The following is a 15,823-nucleotide window of genomic DNA, read 5'->3' on the forward strand; positions in this document are numbered from 1 at the left end:
CATGACTCCAATGGCCATAGCATGTCATTCTTAAACTGAAAGAACTGATTGCTTGTTTTTCTTTTACTGTTGGGGGAATCTTGTTTTTGTTCCAATACGTTGTAAGGTTCACTCGAAAAATATGAATGACACAATGATCTAATAAACAAACTTCTAAATGACTTAGAGTTAAGTTACAGGTGCAAATTCGAGGCAATTCAGTTAAGTGTTCTTCGTTGGTGTTCCACGGATACTGAGCTGTCCTTGCTGTGACTTTTACACACTTCTCATTTTCAAGAGTACGCTCACAAGTTATTGGTAATACACAAGAAATACAATCTGTTTCCACCATCATACGAGTGGGCACATCTGTTACTGTGTTTTGGTTTGACTAAATCTTTTAAGCCTGGGGGAATAAGTGTGAATTTAACAAGAACATATTTTCTTATAGAATTTTAATATGCTTCATTGTTGACTTGTCCCTTTCGTGCTGATGTCATTCTTGGTTTGTGTAGTTCAAACATTGCGTGACAGTCTCGCCTCTACTTTTTTTTTGAGCCGTTTTCTTTGCTTAAGACAACACGGAGAAGGAATACTCATCAGGATATTATTCATTCTTGAATTGTCAGAGGAAATACGGCCTTTCTCATATCTTCTACTTGGTTACTGAGCTGGTGGGAATTTCAAACTTAGTGGTTCATGTTATAATCGCTATATGCCTTGATGGTCTTTGAGCTGGAATAAATGGTGAAGTCTTTTTTTTTTCTCCTGGGAATTCCAGAGAAAATGAACAATTCCAAAACCCAAAGTACATGTATGGATAACCAAATGTAATTAAAAAAAAGTTTGCACCAAGGGTTTTGGCTTTATAAAACTCCATCACATTATTTTTAATATTGTGAAAAAATAAACCTTTATGGATACAGTAATTCTACACCCTGTGTGTTTTTTTTAATAAGAACTGTCCTCTGTCTTTCCACAAGTGGAAGTGTATATATTATATGCCTAGTATTATTTTATCTCTATTGTATTTTTCTTGCTTTATTTGATTAATGTAAATATATTTGTTTTTTTACTTTTTGTTATTTTTGCTAATTATACTCCTGTTTTTTGAGTTGTTGTAACAACAAAATTTCACCTAATGGGGGATCAATAAAGTTTTTCTTTATATGTATCTTTATACACTTAACATACAGATAGGAGACTACTTTATATATATATATATATATATATATATATATATATATATATATATATATATTGTATTGTTGTCATATTGCCCAGCACTAACGACATTCATTCCAAGTTCTCAGCCACAACTGTCCAAATGTTCCTGTCAAATATTTGTTATCTTTTGGCTTCAACTCATTTACTTTCTAATGCTTAAAGAGATAAGGTAGTGTGAACAGATTGGAAAATACGATATAAAGATTCTTATCAGGGTCAGCTCCATAGAAGTACTCAATTGTAAGTCCATGTTGCTGACAAGGTCCAGTGGTTACTCTGTTCTTTCCTTCTCTAAAGGCTGAGGCCAGCATGAGGAACCACTCTATTTTAAAGAGACGCAGAGAAAACTCCCTGCAGTCTGTGTGTCCCTTTTCAGACTCAATTGGCGTTGCGTGTAATCGTCTCCTGATTCAACCATGTCCCAGCTGCTCTTTGTGTGTCTCAGCACCTGACAATGGAGCAGATCACTGGATCTCTGCTGGGGACGAGCAGCTTCTCTGCCTCTTATCACACCATGCTTGTTTGCCCTTCCACGGCCCTGTCGTTAAGAATTTCACTCTCCCAGAAAAGCACATTGCTCGTAACAATAAGTATGTCGATGAATATATTGTGACAAATATTGGTAAATGAAGGCTATTAAGTCATGGTAAGACTTTTTGGTTACGCACAGTTTTTTCAAAAGCGAGTCATCCTACATTTCACACTACATCCTGCCAGAGCCATGCCTGTTTTGTTGATGTCCCTTGGGGTCTAAGCCAGGAGACACCAGCTGTAATGAGTCCCTGATGAATGCTGACATTTTCAGTCCTGGCTTTGGATTTGGTAGCTCATTAGTCAGGTGTCTCTTACTATAAACCACCATCACACTAACATCAGATGTACAGAAACCTCATCAAGGTTTTCCCCTTATTGGCAAGATCAAGTTTCTGTTTGAAGTCTCTAAAGCACCTAATGATTCGGGCTATGACTCTACAGCCTGCGAGGTGACATTAATATCTAAATAAGCTAACCAAAGTTCAGTCTGATGATCAGATATTACTCATTTACACTTAATGATATCATTAACAAAGATTTGGCCAGTGATCACATGTGGTCCAAGATCATACACTAATCATGAAATTTTCTCATAAGAAAATACTAATTCATAATTGATTTGATTTATCTTTTTAGATGACGCTAGCTGTCTCTGGAATCAGCTATCCTTGCCATCATCTCAGTGTTTGTCGAAGGTCTTCACCAGCCAACTCCCAGGAGCCCACAGAAGAGGTATATACACACACACACTTTCTCCAAGGATCTGTGCTGTGTGTTACGGGCTAGCAAAGCCTAGGAGTGTAACTTTAACTAAAAGCTAGTCCTAACCTGGAGTGTGAATTAAAGGAAGGAGAAGAACACTGGAGAGAAGAGACAGGTTTTCATGAAGGGACAATACAAGGTGCGGTAAGTTTACCTGCACGCCTCTCTGCTGGGCCGCAGGCCTTGATAGCAGTGGATGGCGTTGCGGTGAGCGACAAACCCAAGCTTCGTCTGAGTTCAGTTTTTTGGTTTGGTTTGTAGGTTTGATCCAAAAAATAAAGGGTAGATTTTGGTTTCATTGAAGTTCAATGGGTGTGGATCTACTGTCGAGTCCAGTAGCGCTTCTGCTTTTCGGCATCTTCACCTGTTGTCCCTCAGCAGCTGCCGCCTCATTTGAGTCTTTTTACGTAATTTAAAGGAGACACAGCAGCACACACTCTGTTTGACCTCAGAAACAGTGCATTTAAGTCTACCAGCCATCACAGTGATGTTTCAACACAACTTAAACTCATTCTTTATTTCCCTCATGAAAACCAGTCCTGAGTACCGTAATTAAAAAAACAGAAGAAGAGGAATCTTAACGTTCCCTCTCACTTCTAACACTAGACCTATTCAGACTGCCGTTTCAAGCCATAATATTTAACATTTACAAAGTGATCTCCCTCTGCACCGTCTTCAGAGGTAGTAACAGAGGCGTTACAGCAACAAGATGGTTTCAGCGGGGCAGCGCTGTGTGTGTGTGCGCATGTCTGACTTAGTGTCTATGTGGAGCTCCCGCTATGCCGTGCTTCTGCAAGACTGAAACGCAATGTGGATTGAAAGCTGGGACACCAATATTAAACTGTCATGGAATTGATATGAATATGCAAAGATTTGTTGACGGCTGAGCTTAGTAACAGCACGAAAAAATCAGTCTGAAAAGGGCTACTGTGTATACTCTCTAATTCATAAACCAGGGGGACTAAATGCATCTGGTAATTATTTCTGGTAAAACTATTAAACTTACTAAACTTACATACTTTCTGTTTACAGTGTGCAGATGTTCATATGGTCAGCGACAGTGAGGGGGACGATTTTGAGGATGCGTCAGAGTTCGGCGTGGACGATTCAGAGATGTTTGGAATGGGTTCCTCTACCTGTCGGAAATCACCAATGAGTATGTCGAGTAGCTTAATCATATAAGATGAGAATAGTTGATGAAGGTCTAGGTCTGTATTTATTGCTCATAAATGTTTCCAAGGCAAAAAAATAATTGTTGTCCCCCTGCAGTGCCAGAGAACAGTGAGAACGAAGCTGATGCCTTACTGCACTTTACTGCCGAATTTTCTTCAAGGTGAGCTAAGCTTTACATGTTCCTCATATCAATTCAGCGCGGCTCGCGTGAAACAATGTGTTTTCAAACTGTTTGCCTGTTCTGCGTGTCCTTTAGGTATGGAGAGGCTCACCCAATGTTCTTCATTGGGTCTTTGGAGGCAGCGTCTCAAGAAGCCTTCTATGGCAAAGCCAGAGATGTAAGTAAGCTGATCATTTGTCTGGAGCCTCTTTGGAATGTTTTGAGATACTGAAATGTTAAACAAAATCCTAACACTTTTAATTTTGACTTTGTAAGCTATGAGGTTCTGATGTTACCAGTGTTGACTTTTCTGTAGCACTTATATCTTCCCTGCAGTTGTCTTTGCTTAAAACAACACAGATGAAGGACGCAGACTGAGCAGGATATTATTCGTTCTCTATCAAGGGAGATACTGCGTTTCTCATACCTTCTCCTTTGTTACTAAGCTGGTGGGAATTAGGACACAATGTTCACTGTTTTAACCAATCTCTTTATATGCCCAGGTTACATTTTTTAGTGTGAAGTAAAACATGGAAAGGATCTTTCTGTCCTTAGAACCACGGAGGAAGAGTTCATTATGTTAGTTCTGCAAAAGCTCTTTTTAATAACACATACTGTGATAAGATAGAATATAAAAGAGAGTGGGGCACTTTCTCAGGGATTTTGTTCTTGTCAACTCCTACCAGTCCTACTGAACATTTTCTCTCCTGTATAGATGATCAGACTGTAAGGGATTCAACTGAGGTAGTGTAGCAGCAGCTGACTGAAAATAACTGTATTAAAAAAGGAATTGGTTCTGCATTGGTGTTAGTTGTTGCCTAAAGTACAGATGAGAATCGGTTTATGCTTCAAGAAGTCGAGCTTTAAAAACATGAATCTGAAAGTTCATCATATCCCAAACTTAACTCTGAACAATCATTGAGACTTTTTCAATCATTGAGTTGGCATGTTGCTGAACTCATCATGCGACAGAAGAGTTTTCTAATCACAGAGCTTTTGTTAGTCTGACTGCAGCCACATTTGGCTCAGACAGAGATGCAGGGGGCCTTTAACATGAATAGGGAAAAGTCAAACAAAATAAAAACAAGAGTGAAAGAAGTTTTATTTTATATACTTTATTAGTAAATATTTACACTCTGTTGTTGAACATGCAACACACACAGGCACACATGCACAAACAGGATCTACAGACATGCATTAATGGAGAGATGTCAGAGTGAAGGGGCTGCCCACAGCGATCACTCCTGAGCCAGTGGGGGGCATGTCAGTAGTGCTAAGGAAATAAAGTAGCACCTCTCCAGCTACCAGACCAATTTCCAGATTTGGTCCACACCGGGATTTGAACTTGTAACCCTCCGATTTCCAACCCAGGTCCCTACAGACTGAGCTATTGCTGCCTCGTTACCTTTTAAGTTCCCCATAATCATTTCTAACAGAGCCTTCTGTGCTGATCATATGTGGTTTAATCCCAACTACGAGTTACTTGATTGCATCATGATTCAGAATCAGTCTTAAAGCACGGACCCATATACTGAACACAGACATATTAGCTTTACCTAAAAATAAAAAAATGATTACCTTGAAACTAGAAGAGGAATTGCATTCAGTAATCATAACCGCTTCTTCTGCCATTTCTGTATGGTCCAAACAGGCTTATATTTATTATGAAAGCTTAATTTAAGTTGAACTCCTTGTTTTCAATAGGTTTACGTGTGTGTGTGTGTGTGTGTGTGTGTGTGTGTGTGTGTGTGTGTGTGTGTGTGTGTGTGTGTGTGTGTGTGTGTGTGTGTGTGTGTGTGTGTGTGTGTGTGTGTGTGTGTGTGTGTGTGTGTGTGTGTGTGTGTGTGTGTGTGTGTGTGTGTGTGTGTGTGTGTGTGTGTGTGTGTGTGTGTGTGTGTGTGTGTGTGTGTGTGTGTGTGTGTGTGTGTGTGTGTGTGTGTGTGTGTGTGTGTGTGTGTGTGTGTGTGTGTGTGTGTGATGCAGTATGGACAAGGCTTTATAGCGACATTGATAAAATATCATCAAAACCTACAACAAATTTTCATCCCGACAGCTGAGGCTTTATTTTTAGCTGTCCACTTTCCCCCCATGTTTTTTGGCTTTTGTCCTTTTAAGGATGCTTGTATCAACTGACAGCTTGTGTGGATTACAGCCTTATTAGACTGTTAGGACACAGCAAGATGTTAGGGGGGTTCAGATCACCAGGCACACAAGGAGGGAGGGAGAGAGGGGGGTGGTAGACATGATGGTAGGGACCCAAATCAGACAACATGGTGTGAAAGGAAAGGAGGATGCAAAAAGTGAAAGTCATTTGTAGAGAGTGAGTGAGAAAAAGAGAGGAACACAAGAACGAGAGGTTGCAGGATACGGGTGAGGGATGAGAAAAGTGTGAAATAAACAGAGATAGAAAAAAACCTAAAGAGTAGCTTGGCATCTCGCCGGCTTCCCAGCTGATCTCCTCTCCTAAGCCAACACAATATGGCCAGTGTCTCCCTTGTGTTCACACACTCTGTACTGTACTCTACGCAGCGCAGGGGCGAAATAGTATTCATTTTTACAGTTTTATGTTTTATTCTGAGTGAGCTTGATTTAGGCTGCCAACTGTTCCGTGGTTAGGATGGCTTTGTGGAAGCATGATATATGTGCAAAGAATTTTGCATGAAAACAGAAGCTTTTTGGTCTGTTTTATGTTTGTTGTGTTTTGTCACAAGCGTCCTATGACAGGCCAAAACATGCTGCTTTTGACGGTTTCATTACACAGTAGCATATGGGCCTGGTTACTCTGTCCCCTCTTCTATCCCTCCTGCCATCCAGTGCTTTGCCCTTTGTGACTATTTGAAAAGGAATCTAGTTTTTGAGCCCCTGTCCTAGAAAAGGCCTCCTTCATTAAGGGGATATTGGAATAGGTCTGATTCGACTGGGGGGACTACTCAGTGGATTTATAAACAGAGAAATCAGTCTCACTCTCTGAAAGCCTTGCAGAGGCTAATCACTAAGCAAAACACTACATTTGATGAAGTGTTTCTGAAGGTGTGTGTTGAGGGACTGTTGAGATAGACTCAATCCATCCTTAATGAAAATGCTTTGGGCTGCAGTGCTGAGCTGAGCTGAACCCTCTTGGGGATCAGTGGTTAGTCAGAGCCGAGAGATAGGCCACCCATCACTAACCACGATCCTCACTAAATCCCCATCAACGCAGTGGTTAATCACTCTAACCTCGCTCTCCGCTCCTCTCTCCTGTCTGCCACACACAAAGACACATCAAAATTCATAGCCTCGCTGGAGAGGGGAGTTCAGGGATTTATCACTGCCAAGTATCTCCATTAAAACCCTATAGCCGTACAGATTCAAGAGGAAAGAGCACGGAATCTGACAGGCATGTGGCATGTAGGTGTACACATATTTATCAAATCTCAGGATGTGTATCACAAGCACAAACTCAGTCATGGTTTTATTTACAGCAGCTAAAGTTTTTACTCACTTGTACAAGGAGATGGATTTAAGAAAAAAATTTGTTTGTAGAAAATATAGATATAGGTATTCATTTGCGCTATAAACTACTTGTTGGAAAGATAGTTCACATTTGATGATGCTTCTGTTTTAACTAGGTAGTGTGTTTTTGACCTGAATTTGTAGATACTTCCATGTGGTTAGGCATGGATCAGAATGTGGCAAATCTGTGTAAAAACACACTTATCTGGACTTCATCGTCTTTCCTCCCCTCTATACATGTCAGTGTATATTCTCATTCACTGGCTCTTTTAAAACATACTATACCTGTGATGAAAAGCACGCTCTTCACCTGAAAGAAACAGCATCCACAGAAAACAGGTCTTTAAATAAAGCACATGGGTTTTTTTTGTGTTTTTTTTTTAAAGGATAGAGAAAAGCCTTTGTAAGTGTAATGTTTAATAGTCCTCCAAAGAAGCTCTAAAAAAATAGAGACTGCACAAGAGTGAAATCTTGTGTCACATTTTAACCATGTGTACCAATGCTTAGATTTTCTGTTGGAGGACAGTGATGGGAAAGCCCATAGAAAGATAAAGTTTGGAAAAGATACACTAGGACCTGGTTGTATCAGATTTAAAATATTAAAAACATATGCATTGGTAAATGTATTTCCCATTCAGTTTTTGAATATGAAGAATCTGCACTATTTTAAAAAAAATGTCAGAAGTTAATTAAGTGCACCAAGTCAAAAAGCCATGTTGTTAATGTTTTTTCAAATACTATCTATTTCGCACTCTGAGTAAACTATACTGAGAACTCGAATACCTTTTCAGCATTTTGTCAATGCGATGTCGACACATTAGTCTCTTTCATCCAAGCAGTTGATCTATCTGAATTTCAGGGAGAGTCATCACTTCAGGCCTTGTTTTTTTTAGAACTGAATTAATAGTAATTGTTTAAGCTTTGACAGAAACTGTATATCTAACCTGTGGCTCTGTCAAATGTAGCATTTTCCCTGTGGTTTTAAATACCAGTAAATAAGGAGATAAGGCTAAACCTTGGGGGGTCGCTGCAGCAATGTGCTTTAAATATTTTACCAGACCGCCTCTTTTAGGGGTAAACATCACGATATAGTTCAGGTCTGTTGATTTTGTATTTGGATGAACAATTATAATTTTTTTTAGACGTGACATTGACTCAAACTGCGTAAAATCTGTAAGTGAGTAGAACATAGATTATACGGTCAGATCTGAGTGAATGCAACCACTGTTCTACTGCGTAGTCTCTCTCTCACATAGTCGCACACAAAGCACGCTCAGAATAACGTGAACAGGTGTGAAAAGGGCCGTAGGGTCACTATCTAGCTCAGGTTGGACCTAGTAATTTAGCTGAACTGAGGGATTTACTCCTCCCTGCTAAGACAGGCAACACAAAAGATCTGACTTGAAAGCAGAGAGGGAACAGAAGGCTACAGACAGTTTAACTGAGATGAAGGAGTTCAGTTGGCCAAAATACCCACTTTGATTAGTCTTTACACTTGCTCTAATTGAGCATGCATGTGTGGGAGTCCCTCACTTTTGGGTACCACCAGACAGTTCAGTTTGCGCATGTGTGTTGGGCCGTCAGCGTTTGAGTGTGTATCAGGTTGTTGTTTTTTTCATGTTGTAAAACTCTCCCTCCCCTCCACACACTCATTCCTCTCTCAAGACTGAATTTGCTTGTCTTCTCAGCATGAGTGTTTAATCTTTTCAGGCTGTTGAATCGGCCCAATGAATGAGTCCCCGGCTCCCTCTCTCTAGGAGCCCTGGAGATTATTCTAAAGCACTAATCGTTGAGCAAACACAGCAGTGCTCTCCTATTCCCATTCTACACAGGCCACAGTAGAGCACAACTTCTTCTTTTACTTCCCCTCACGTTTTACGCCCAGTGTAGATCTTTTGCTTTTTGGCATACGTAGCCTAGATTACTGCTCCTGAGAAACAGACCTCTTGACTCCTACTGCATAGCCATGGTTAAAAATGCGCTAAGCAGAGACTGGTTTTTTTTTTGTTGTTCTTTTATATCAAGAGAAGTGACATGTAATTTAGAGAGCATTATTTCCAACATTGTCCCCTGGAACCTTTTATGTTTGTGGGTGTGTTTGTTTTTTAATTAGATTGTCAGTAGGGAGAATCTGCCGGGCTTATATGATGGTGTCAATATCCTTGGATTTGGAGCTTCGTCAATATTGTCTGGCCCTGCCGCTACTAACCTGAACAGGCTGCTGGCATTTGGTGTAAAATAAATAGAGTGATTTGTCTGTTTTGTTTTCTCCATATCTCCGTCGCCTCCATGAGAAGTTTTATTTACACCGCTTCCCATTTGATTTTGCGTGGTATTTGCTTTTTTGCCAGTTGTGGCCTTGCGGTGGGCTGTGGAAGTCATGCTGGATCTGCACCCGGTGGTCCCTCATGTCATTTTATTGTCATGTTATGTGGAAATGTCTCCCCAGTGATGGGACACCCACACAGCTGCCATATTTCCCACAATACATCAGCAAAAACTTTTTTTCATATTCAAGTCTTTTTTCATCAAACTTCACAATCGTTGTGCATTGACCCACTGACTTCCAACTATATTATTTCTTGTTCTGTTTCTCTCAACATTAAATCCACTTCTCTAAAGATCTAAGCAATTTCCATTTCCTTCTTTGCCTCTAATTTTCCTTTTCTCTTGTCCTTCCTGCTCATCTTAACAGAGAAAGCTGCTAGCCATCTACCTCCACAATGACGACAGTGTCCTCGGCAACGTCTTCTGCTCCCAAATGATGTGTGCCGACTCCATCGTCTCCTACCTGAGCCAGAACTTCATTACATGGGCCTGGGATGTCACTAAAGAAGCTAACAAAGCCAGGTACCAGAGGAGGCCAGATGGTTGTTTTAACGTTTCCACAGGATGTTCTAGTCAAGGAGCTGTTTGATTATTCTTTACACACTATTGCAGATGTGGAAGAAATCAAGCCATAATTTAGTTTCACACTTTTTAAATAATTGTATTCAATGACATAAGTATTTTTTAAATTTAGCAATTAGTCATTTACAAGCCTAAACATCCTGTCCAAAGAGAAAAGAGTCAGTTCAATATTGCACCCTAATTAGGGTAGACACAACTATAATGTTATAGTTTGTGTTTCTGCCCTGAAATACTTTCATACCACGACCTGTATGAATATTCTAAGGTTCAATTTTTTTGGACTTTTGCATGGACATGAAAAGGTTTAAAAAGTCTAGATTAAACACACCCTCAAATCCGATATATTTAAATGTAAAGAAAAGAGTTAAAATCCAAATGATGATCAATATTTGAAATAGCAAAAGCACATGGATTCTGATTTCATGCTCAGTCCAGTGGTATTAGGTAAGAGCCTCCAGAACCTCAAAATAAAGCCACTGAACTGATTTTCTAATCGCAGAAATTGACACAACTATAGGAAACGGAATAGCCCTTTAAGCACCAAATACATGCTCTAAATCACGCTGTTTAGGATTGAATTTTGCCAATTATAAAGTAAAGCAGAACAATAACTGAACCTCTACTGACTGCATTCTTAATCCTTCTATTTTATTTATATGGGACTTGCAGTCTGGAGATGTTGACTGTTTGCATAGTGAGTTGTATCTCATTCTCAAGAGGATATTGAATATATTTCAGTAGGAGAACACTTGATTGTGTGCATAGGCCTCTGCAAACTGCCTGTATATCCTGTTATAGAGGCTCTTTCTCATTCTCATTCATTTTCTCTCCCTCACCCTCGGACTGTTGCTTACAGTTATATTGGGTTATTGAAATTTAAGACTGAAAAGACTGTTGATAAGACTGTTTTTTCATTCAAGCATGGGCAGCTAGCTTTTAGAAAATGATCTAAAATGTGTGGACAGAACCTCTTTTTAAAACACAAACAGTGCTTCCAAATCTTTTTTGCATTAGTGTGCACATGTCCTTAATTGCTGGCATTCAACTCTCACTCACAGTCTGTATCTCTGTCTGCTCATTCTCTTTTCTACTTCATTCTCTTCTTCATTTGAATTTCTGAGGTTGCATGCTAACAAAAGGCGTTGTGTTTGCATGGTGAGGCCCCTGATTGGGCAATCTTGACTAAGCTGTCTGAAAAGAGGGTCAGTGGGAGACTGAGAGCTCCCTTGGAGTCCAAACATCTCTATCTCTCTGTTTATGCTTTGAGCCTGCGCAGCTCCAGCAGTGTGTGTTGATTACTGGCAGGTCTGTGAAGCACCTGTTTATTATACAAGTCATCTAAAGTTAATGATGTAGACAAATATAACACATTTATATGAAAACAAATCTGTTGTGTAATTTGTGATTGACAATCAGGTTCCTTGTAGATTCCAGCATTTAGCAATGGAGAGGTGGAGGTGAAAAAGCTCCTGCTGAGGGTTCAATTGGGTTACTCATTATCATTGAGCTCTGAGAAATCCTAATAATTCTTTTCGCTTCCCCGCATCTTTCTGCTACTTTTTTCCTTTACTCTCTTCTCCCTTCTGATGCCATGGAATCTTTCTTTATTTTCCTCCTTTTCATCCGAATAAATCTACTCTCTCCCTCTCTCCAGAACATCCAGAGTTAAGCCTGCCCTCTAGTAGCAGCCATTAAAGAAAGTCTCACACCCTGACCTCAGCTCTCCATTATTTCTTTTAAGGAAATACCCTCCTTTCTTCATGCCACTCTCCATTCTCTCCCATTGGCCTCCTTTGCTTTTTGCCCCAGCTGAGCCTTTTTATTGCACATTAAAAAGGCAGGCAACATCTGGAGCTTTTCATTGCACACAGCTAGTCACAGCTTTGCTGCCAACGCATGCGTGCACATGTGCACACTCGCTCACTCACACATATATACGGCTTCTCCACATTCTCACGCTCTCTGGCTGATCCAAAGTGACTGGTGATTGGCACCAATCAAACAGGCTGTTAGAAAAGTATCCTGATTGTGTGTTTGTGTGTGATGAACCTGCTGATATTGGAATGTGCCTGTTGCTTGGCTCTGTATTCTCACAGGCCTCCCAGTTAAATGATTAATTATGCATAAACGCAGTTGCGCTGATTGGATGCCAGTGTAATTGTCACCCATGGGAAATGAATCTGATATATCATACTGACGCTGTACTTCCATTGCACATGGCAAATATTGAAACTATTATTAGACAAACACACTGACACTTGATGTTTTTGTGTTTGTGTGTGTGCCATGCTTTTTCAAATCGTTCAGTGCTAACATGCCCGTTCAAATACTACTACAAAGTAAACTCTTTTTTCTTCAAATTTTTTTTGCATCATTTGGGTTGTCAACATATAAAATGGCCTGCCACAAACATTTAAGCCCCTAAAGATCCTCACAATGTCCAGTACAATGACCCAGCAATACTAGTGTTAGTGTTATTGTTAATGATCTTTTTCTGCATTTATGTGTAAGCTAATAGCAGGGGACAAACCAACGTGCAAACTTGATTCATGCACTTGACTTCTTTTCTTGACATCCTCCTTTGTGATAGCATGAGTAGCTGCAAGGGAGTACAAATGTCATTCTCAAATCAAAACATGTCCAAGTTCGCTCTGAAACAAAGTGTGTATAACACAGTGAGCTATCAGAGCATCCGGTTCCCATACATGCTCCAATACAGGTGGCTGGCAAAAACATTCCCTGCAGTGCTACTGTTCTAACCTGACTCATCAAGTGCTCAGTGAAGCACATGTCAGGTCTAACCAGTCTACTTGCATCTTCACGCACCACTTTGATGTGAAGAAATGTGATGTGACAGCCCAGGGAAACATTAACTATTTTAGCTGTCTGGATGTGTGGAGAGATGGAGATGGGAATGGTGACAAATTAGAAGCTGTCAGTCACATCTGAACAGAGCCTTAAACCCACCTCAGCTGTCATTTTCTAGCAGGTGTTTCCTCTCCATGTAGCTACCCCTGAAGGAATTGAAGGCCACAGGTCTGGTACAGTCTGGGCTACATTCTTCACCATGTTATATTATGGCTGGATGAGACCGTGCTGAACTGTTCAGCGGCTTGACTTCCTCCTGACTCCAATGTTGTGTTTCTACTAATTCTACAGGTCGTTTCAAGCCCTTCATATTCCGGTTACAGTATTTCTGTCATTCTTAGTTGCAGTGGATATAGAAGTTTAGTTTGCATTTTAAACGGGATGATGACTTTTACTCTGGTGGTGGACCTGTTGACTTCCTAAATTTTGATGTAGAAACTAAAGCAGGTTGTCTTGTGTTTGATGGGAGCTTAAAGATTGGGTTACCCTTCAAGTTAATGTCCATTGTTCCCTGGGCTTTCATTACAGGTTAGAGTTTCCCTGTGGGCTTTTGTTATGGTCTGTCTGGGTTGAAGTCTGAACAGGGACAAATGTCAGGACAAAATGATCACTAGGATTTAGGGTACCCAACTTTGTCATTGCAAGACATGGGTCACTCAAAGTTCAACATTTCAAAAAGAGTCTTACTTTCAAAACAACTTAAATTCATGTATTTTTTTGTGTTCAGCTGTAGCTTCCCAAATGTGAACTCCTTTTCAGTCTCTTTTCCATATTTTTGGCATACTGGTTCCGATTATTACTTCAAAGTCTTTTTTAAAAAGCCCAAGTACTCAGTTTTTGAGAGACTGCAAATAGCTGGCTCAGCTTTGGCTTCATGTTTAATGAGTTACACCCCCTCGCCGACAGCTTGCATCCCATCTATCTTCTTCCTCTGACCCTCTGTCCATCCATCCATTCCATTACTCCTCTATTTTACCAGCCAGTTATTAAAGTAGATCTTATTAAAAGGCAGGAGAAAAAGCTAATCTATATTTGCATTCAGTCTATAGCAATTCATTAATATTATGACATTTACAGGGAGCTTGGTGGGGCCCCCGCTGCCTGCTACCCTTTTCCCTCTCTGAAATGTTAATTTAAAAAGTTCTGTCTTTGTAATGGAATAAGAAATCCTCTCCTGCCCTATCAATTCTGGGCATCTGGTGAGGAATACTAATTCTTCTGCAGGTCCAATTGAGATAGCATGTCACTCTGATGGAATGAGAAAATGCAGAATTGGTTTTAAAGTCCTTAATGCCACCAGTTTGGTGTATTTCTCTTATCAACCGTAGTTAGAAAACTGGAGTATTTGTCTCCTTCTGTGTGGTGTGTACAATAATGTGTATTTATGTGTGTGATTTGTGGTGTATTTCCAGGTTCCAAAAAAGGTGAATTGATTGTAATCTGTTGCATTATTTCTTTGTCTTGCAGACTACTCACAATGTGTACTAGGCACTTTGGCAGTGTGGTGACACAGACTATACGGACATACAAGACAGACCAGTTCCCTCTTCTCCTTATAGTCATGGGAAAACGCACATCCAATGAAGTTCTAAATGTTATTCAAGGTAAAAAGGATTTAATTAAAAAAACAAAAAATCTTAAATTATTCTGTAATTATTTTGCTTCTGATTTTTTTTGTTTTTGTCTTCAGGCAATACAACAGTGGACGAGCTGATGATGAGGTTAATGGGTGCAATGGAGATCTTTACAGCACAACAACAAGAGGATATCAAAGATGAGGTAAGGTTTTTGTACACTCAGGATGCCTGTGACTGCAGTGGATTACAAACAACTCTATCTGATTCTTCAACATCTAGTTAATACTTTGGATAGTCTGAAAAGTACCGGTAACTACCCATATAAAGGACTCTGTTTTGACTAAATTAACCTACCTATCTTCACATTGTTGACTTCCAGGGCAATAGAGGTAACAAAGGCATATTCCTGTTTCCAAAAAAGTTTGTCTACTGTGCATAATATCATTAAAAGGTTCAGAGAATGTACGCCAGGGTCAAGGGTGAAAAAAACAACACTAGATGGTTGCAGTCTTCGGGCCATCGTACAATACTGCATTAAAAAAATACATAATTCTGTTGTTGACATAAGTGCATGGGCTAAAGAAAGCTTCCTAAAACCATTGTCTGAATCACAGTTTGTCCCTTGTGACTTTATATAAACCAGATCCAGCTGCCTTCCTAGTATTATTCTATTATTGTATTTTTTCTCCCTTTATTTAACTGTTGTACATATGTTTGATTTTTAACTTCTTGTTAGTTTTGATAATTATATTCCTGTTTCTTGAGCTGTTGTGACAAAACAATTTCCCCCATGGGGGGTAAATAAAGTTTATCTTTATCTTCTCGGGTACAAACTCATTTAAGATCAACTAAGGCAAAGTTGAAAACTGTCCAGTCGTCTGACAAGTCAAAATTTTAAAATTCTGTTAGGACATCCCGGACAACCCATTCTCTGAGTTTAAGACAAGAGGGTACATCTGGCTTGTTGTCAGCCCTCAGCTCAAAAGCAAGCATCCATGATGGTGTGTGGGGGCATTTTAGCACATGGCATAAGTAACCTGCACATTTGTGAAGCAACCATTAATACTGAAACTATACACAAGTTTAAGGGTGACATGTGAGCTTAAGTAGACAATGCCCTCTTCCAGGAGTGCCTTGCTTA

The 15,823-nt window shown here is 39.9% G+C and overlaps 1 protein-coding gene across 1 annotated transcript in view; it reads left to right on the plus strand.

The window, feature by feature from the left end:
• The window catches only part of faf1 (Fas (TNFRSF6) associated factor 1), a 59,245-nt gene that overhangs the window by 27,589 nt on the left and 15,833 nt on the right, over nt 1-15,823 (plus strand). Inside the window, exons 9-15 of the mRNA XM_061033482.1 lie at nt 2,377-2,472; nt 3,535-3,658; nt 3,772-3,835; nt 3,932-4,013; nt 10,023-10,177; nt 14,573-14,709; nt 14,796-14,884. Coding sequence (XP_060889465.1) covers nt 2,377-2,472; nt 3,535-3,658; nt 3,772-3,835; nt 3,932-4,013; nt 10,023-10,177; nt 14,573-14,709; nt 14,796-14,884 — 747 coding nt within the window. The remainder of the gene's footprint in view (nt 1-2,376; nt 2,473-3,534; nt 3,659-3,771; nt 3,836-3,931; nt 4,014-10,022; nt 10,178-14,572; nt 14,710-14,795; nt 14,885-15,823) is intronic.

The sequence above is a fragment of the Labrus mixtus genome, chromosome 3, assembly GCF_963584025.1.
Source record: "Labrus mixtus chromosome 3, fLabMix1.1, whole genome shotgun sequence".
In the NCBI taxonomy this organism is placed as follows: Eukaryota; Metazoa; Chordata; class Actinopteri; order Labriformes; family Labridae; genus Labrus; species Labrus mixtus.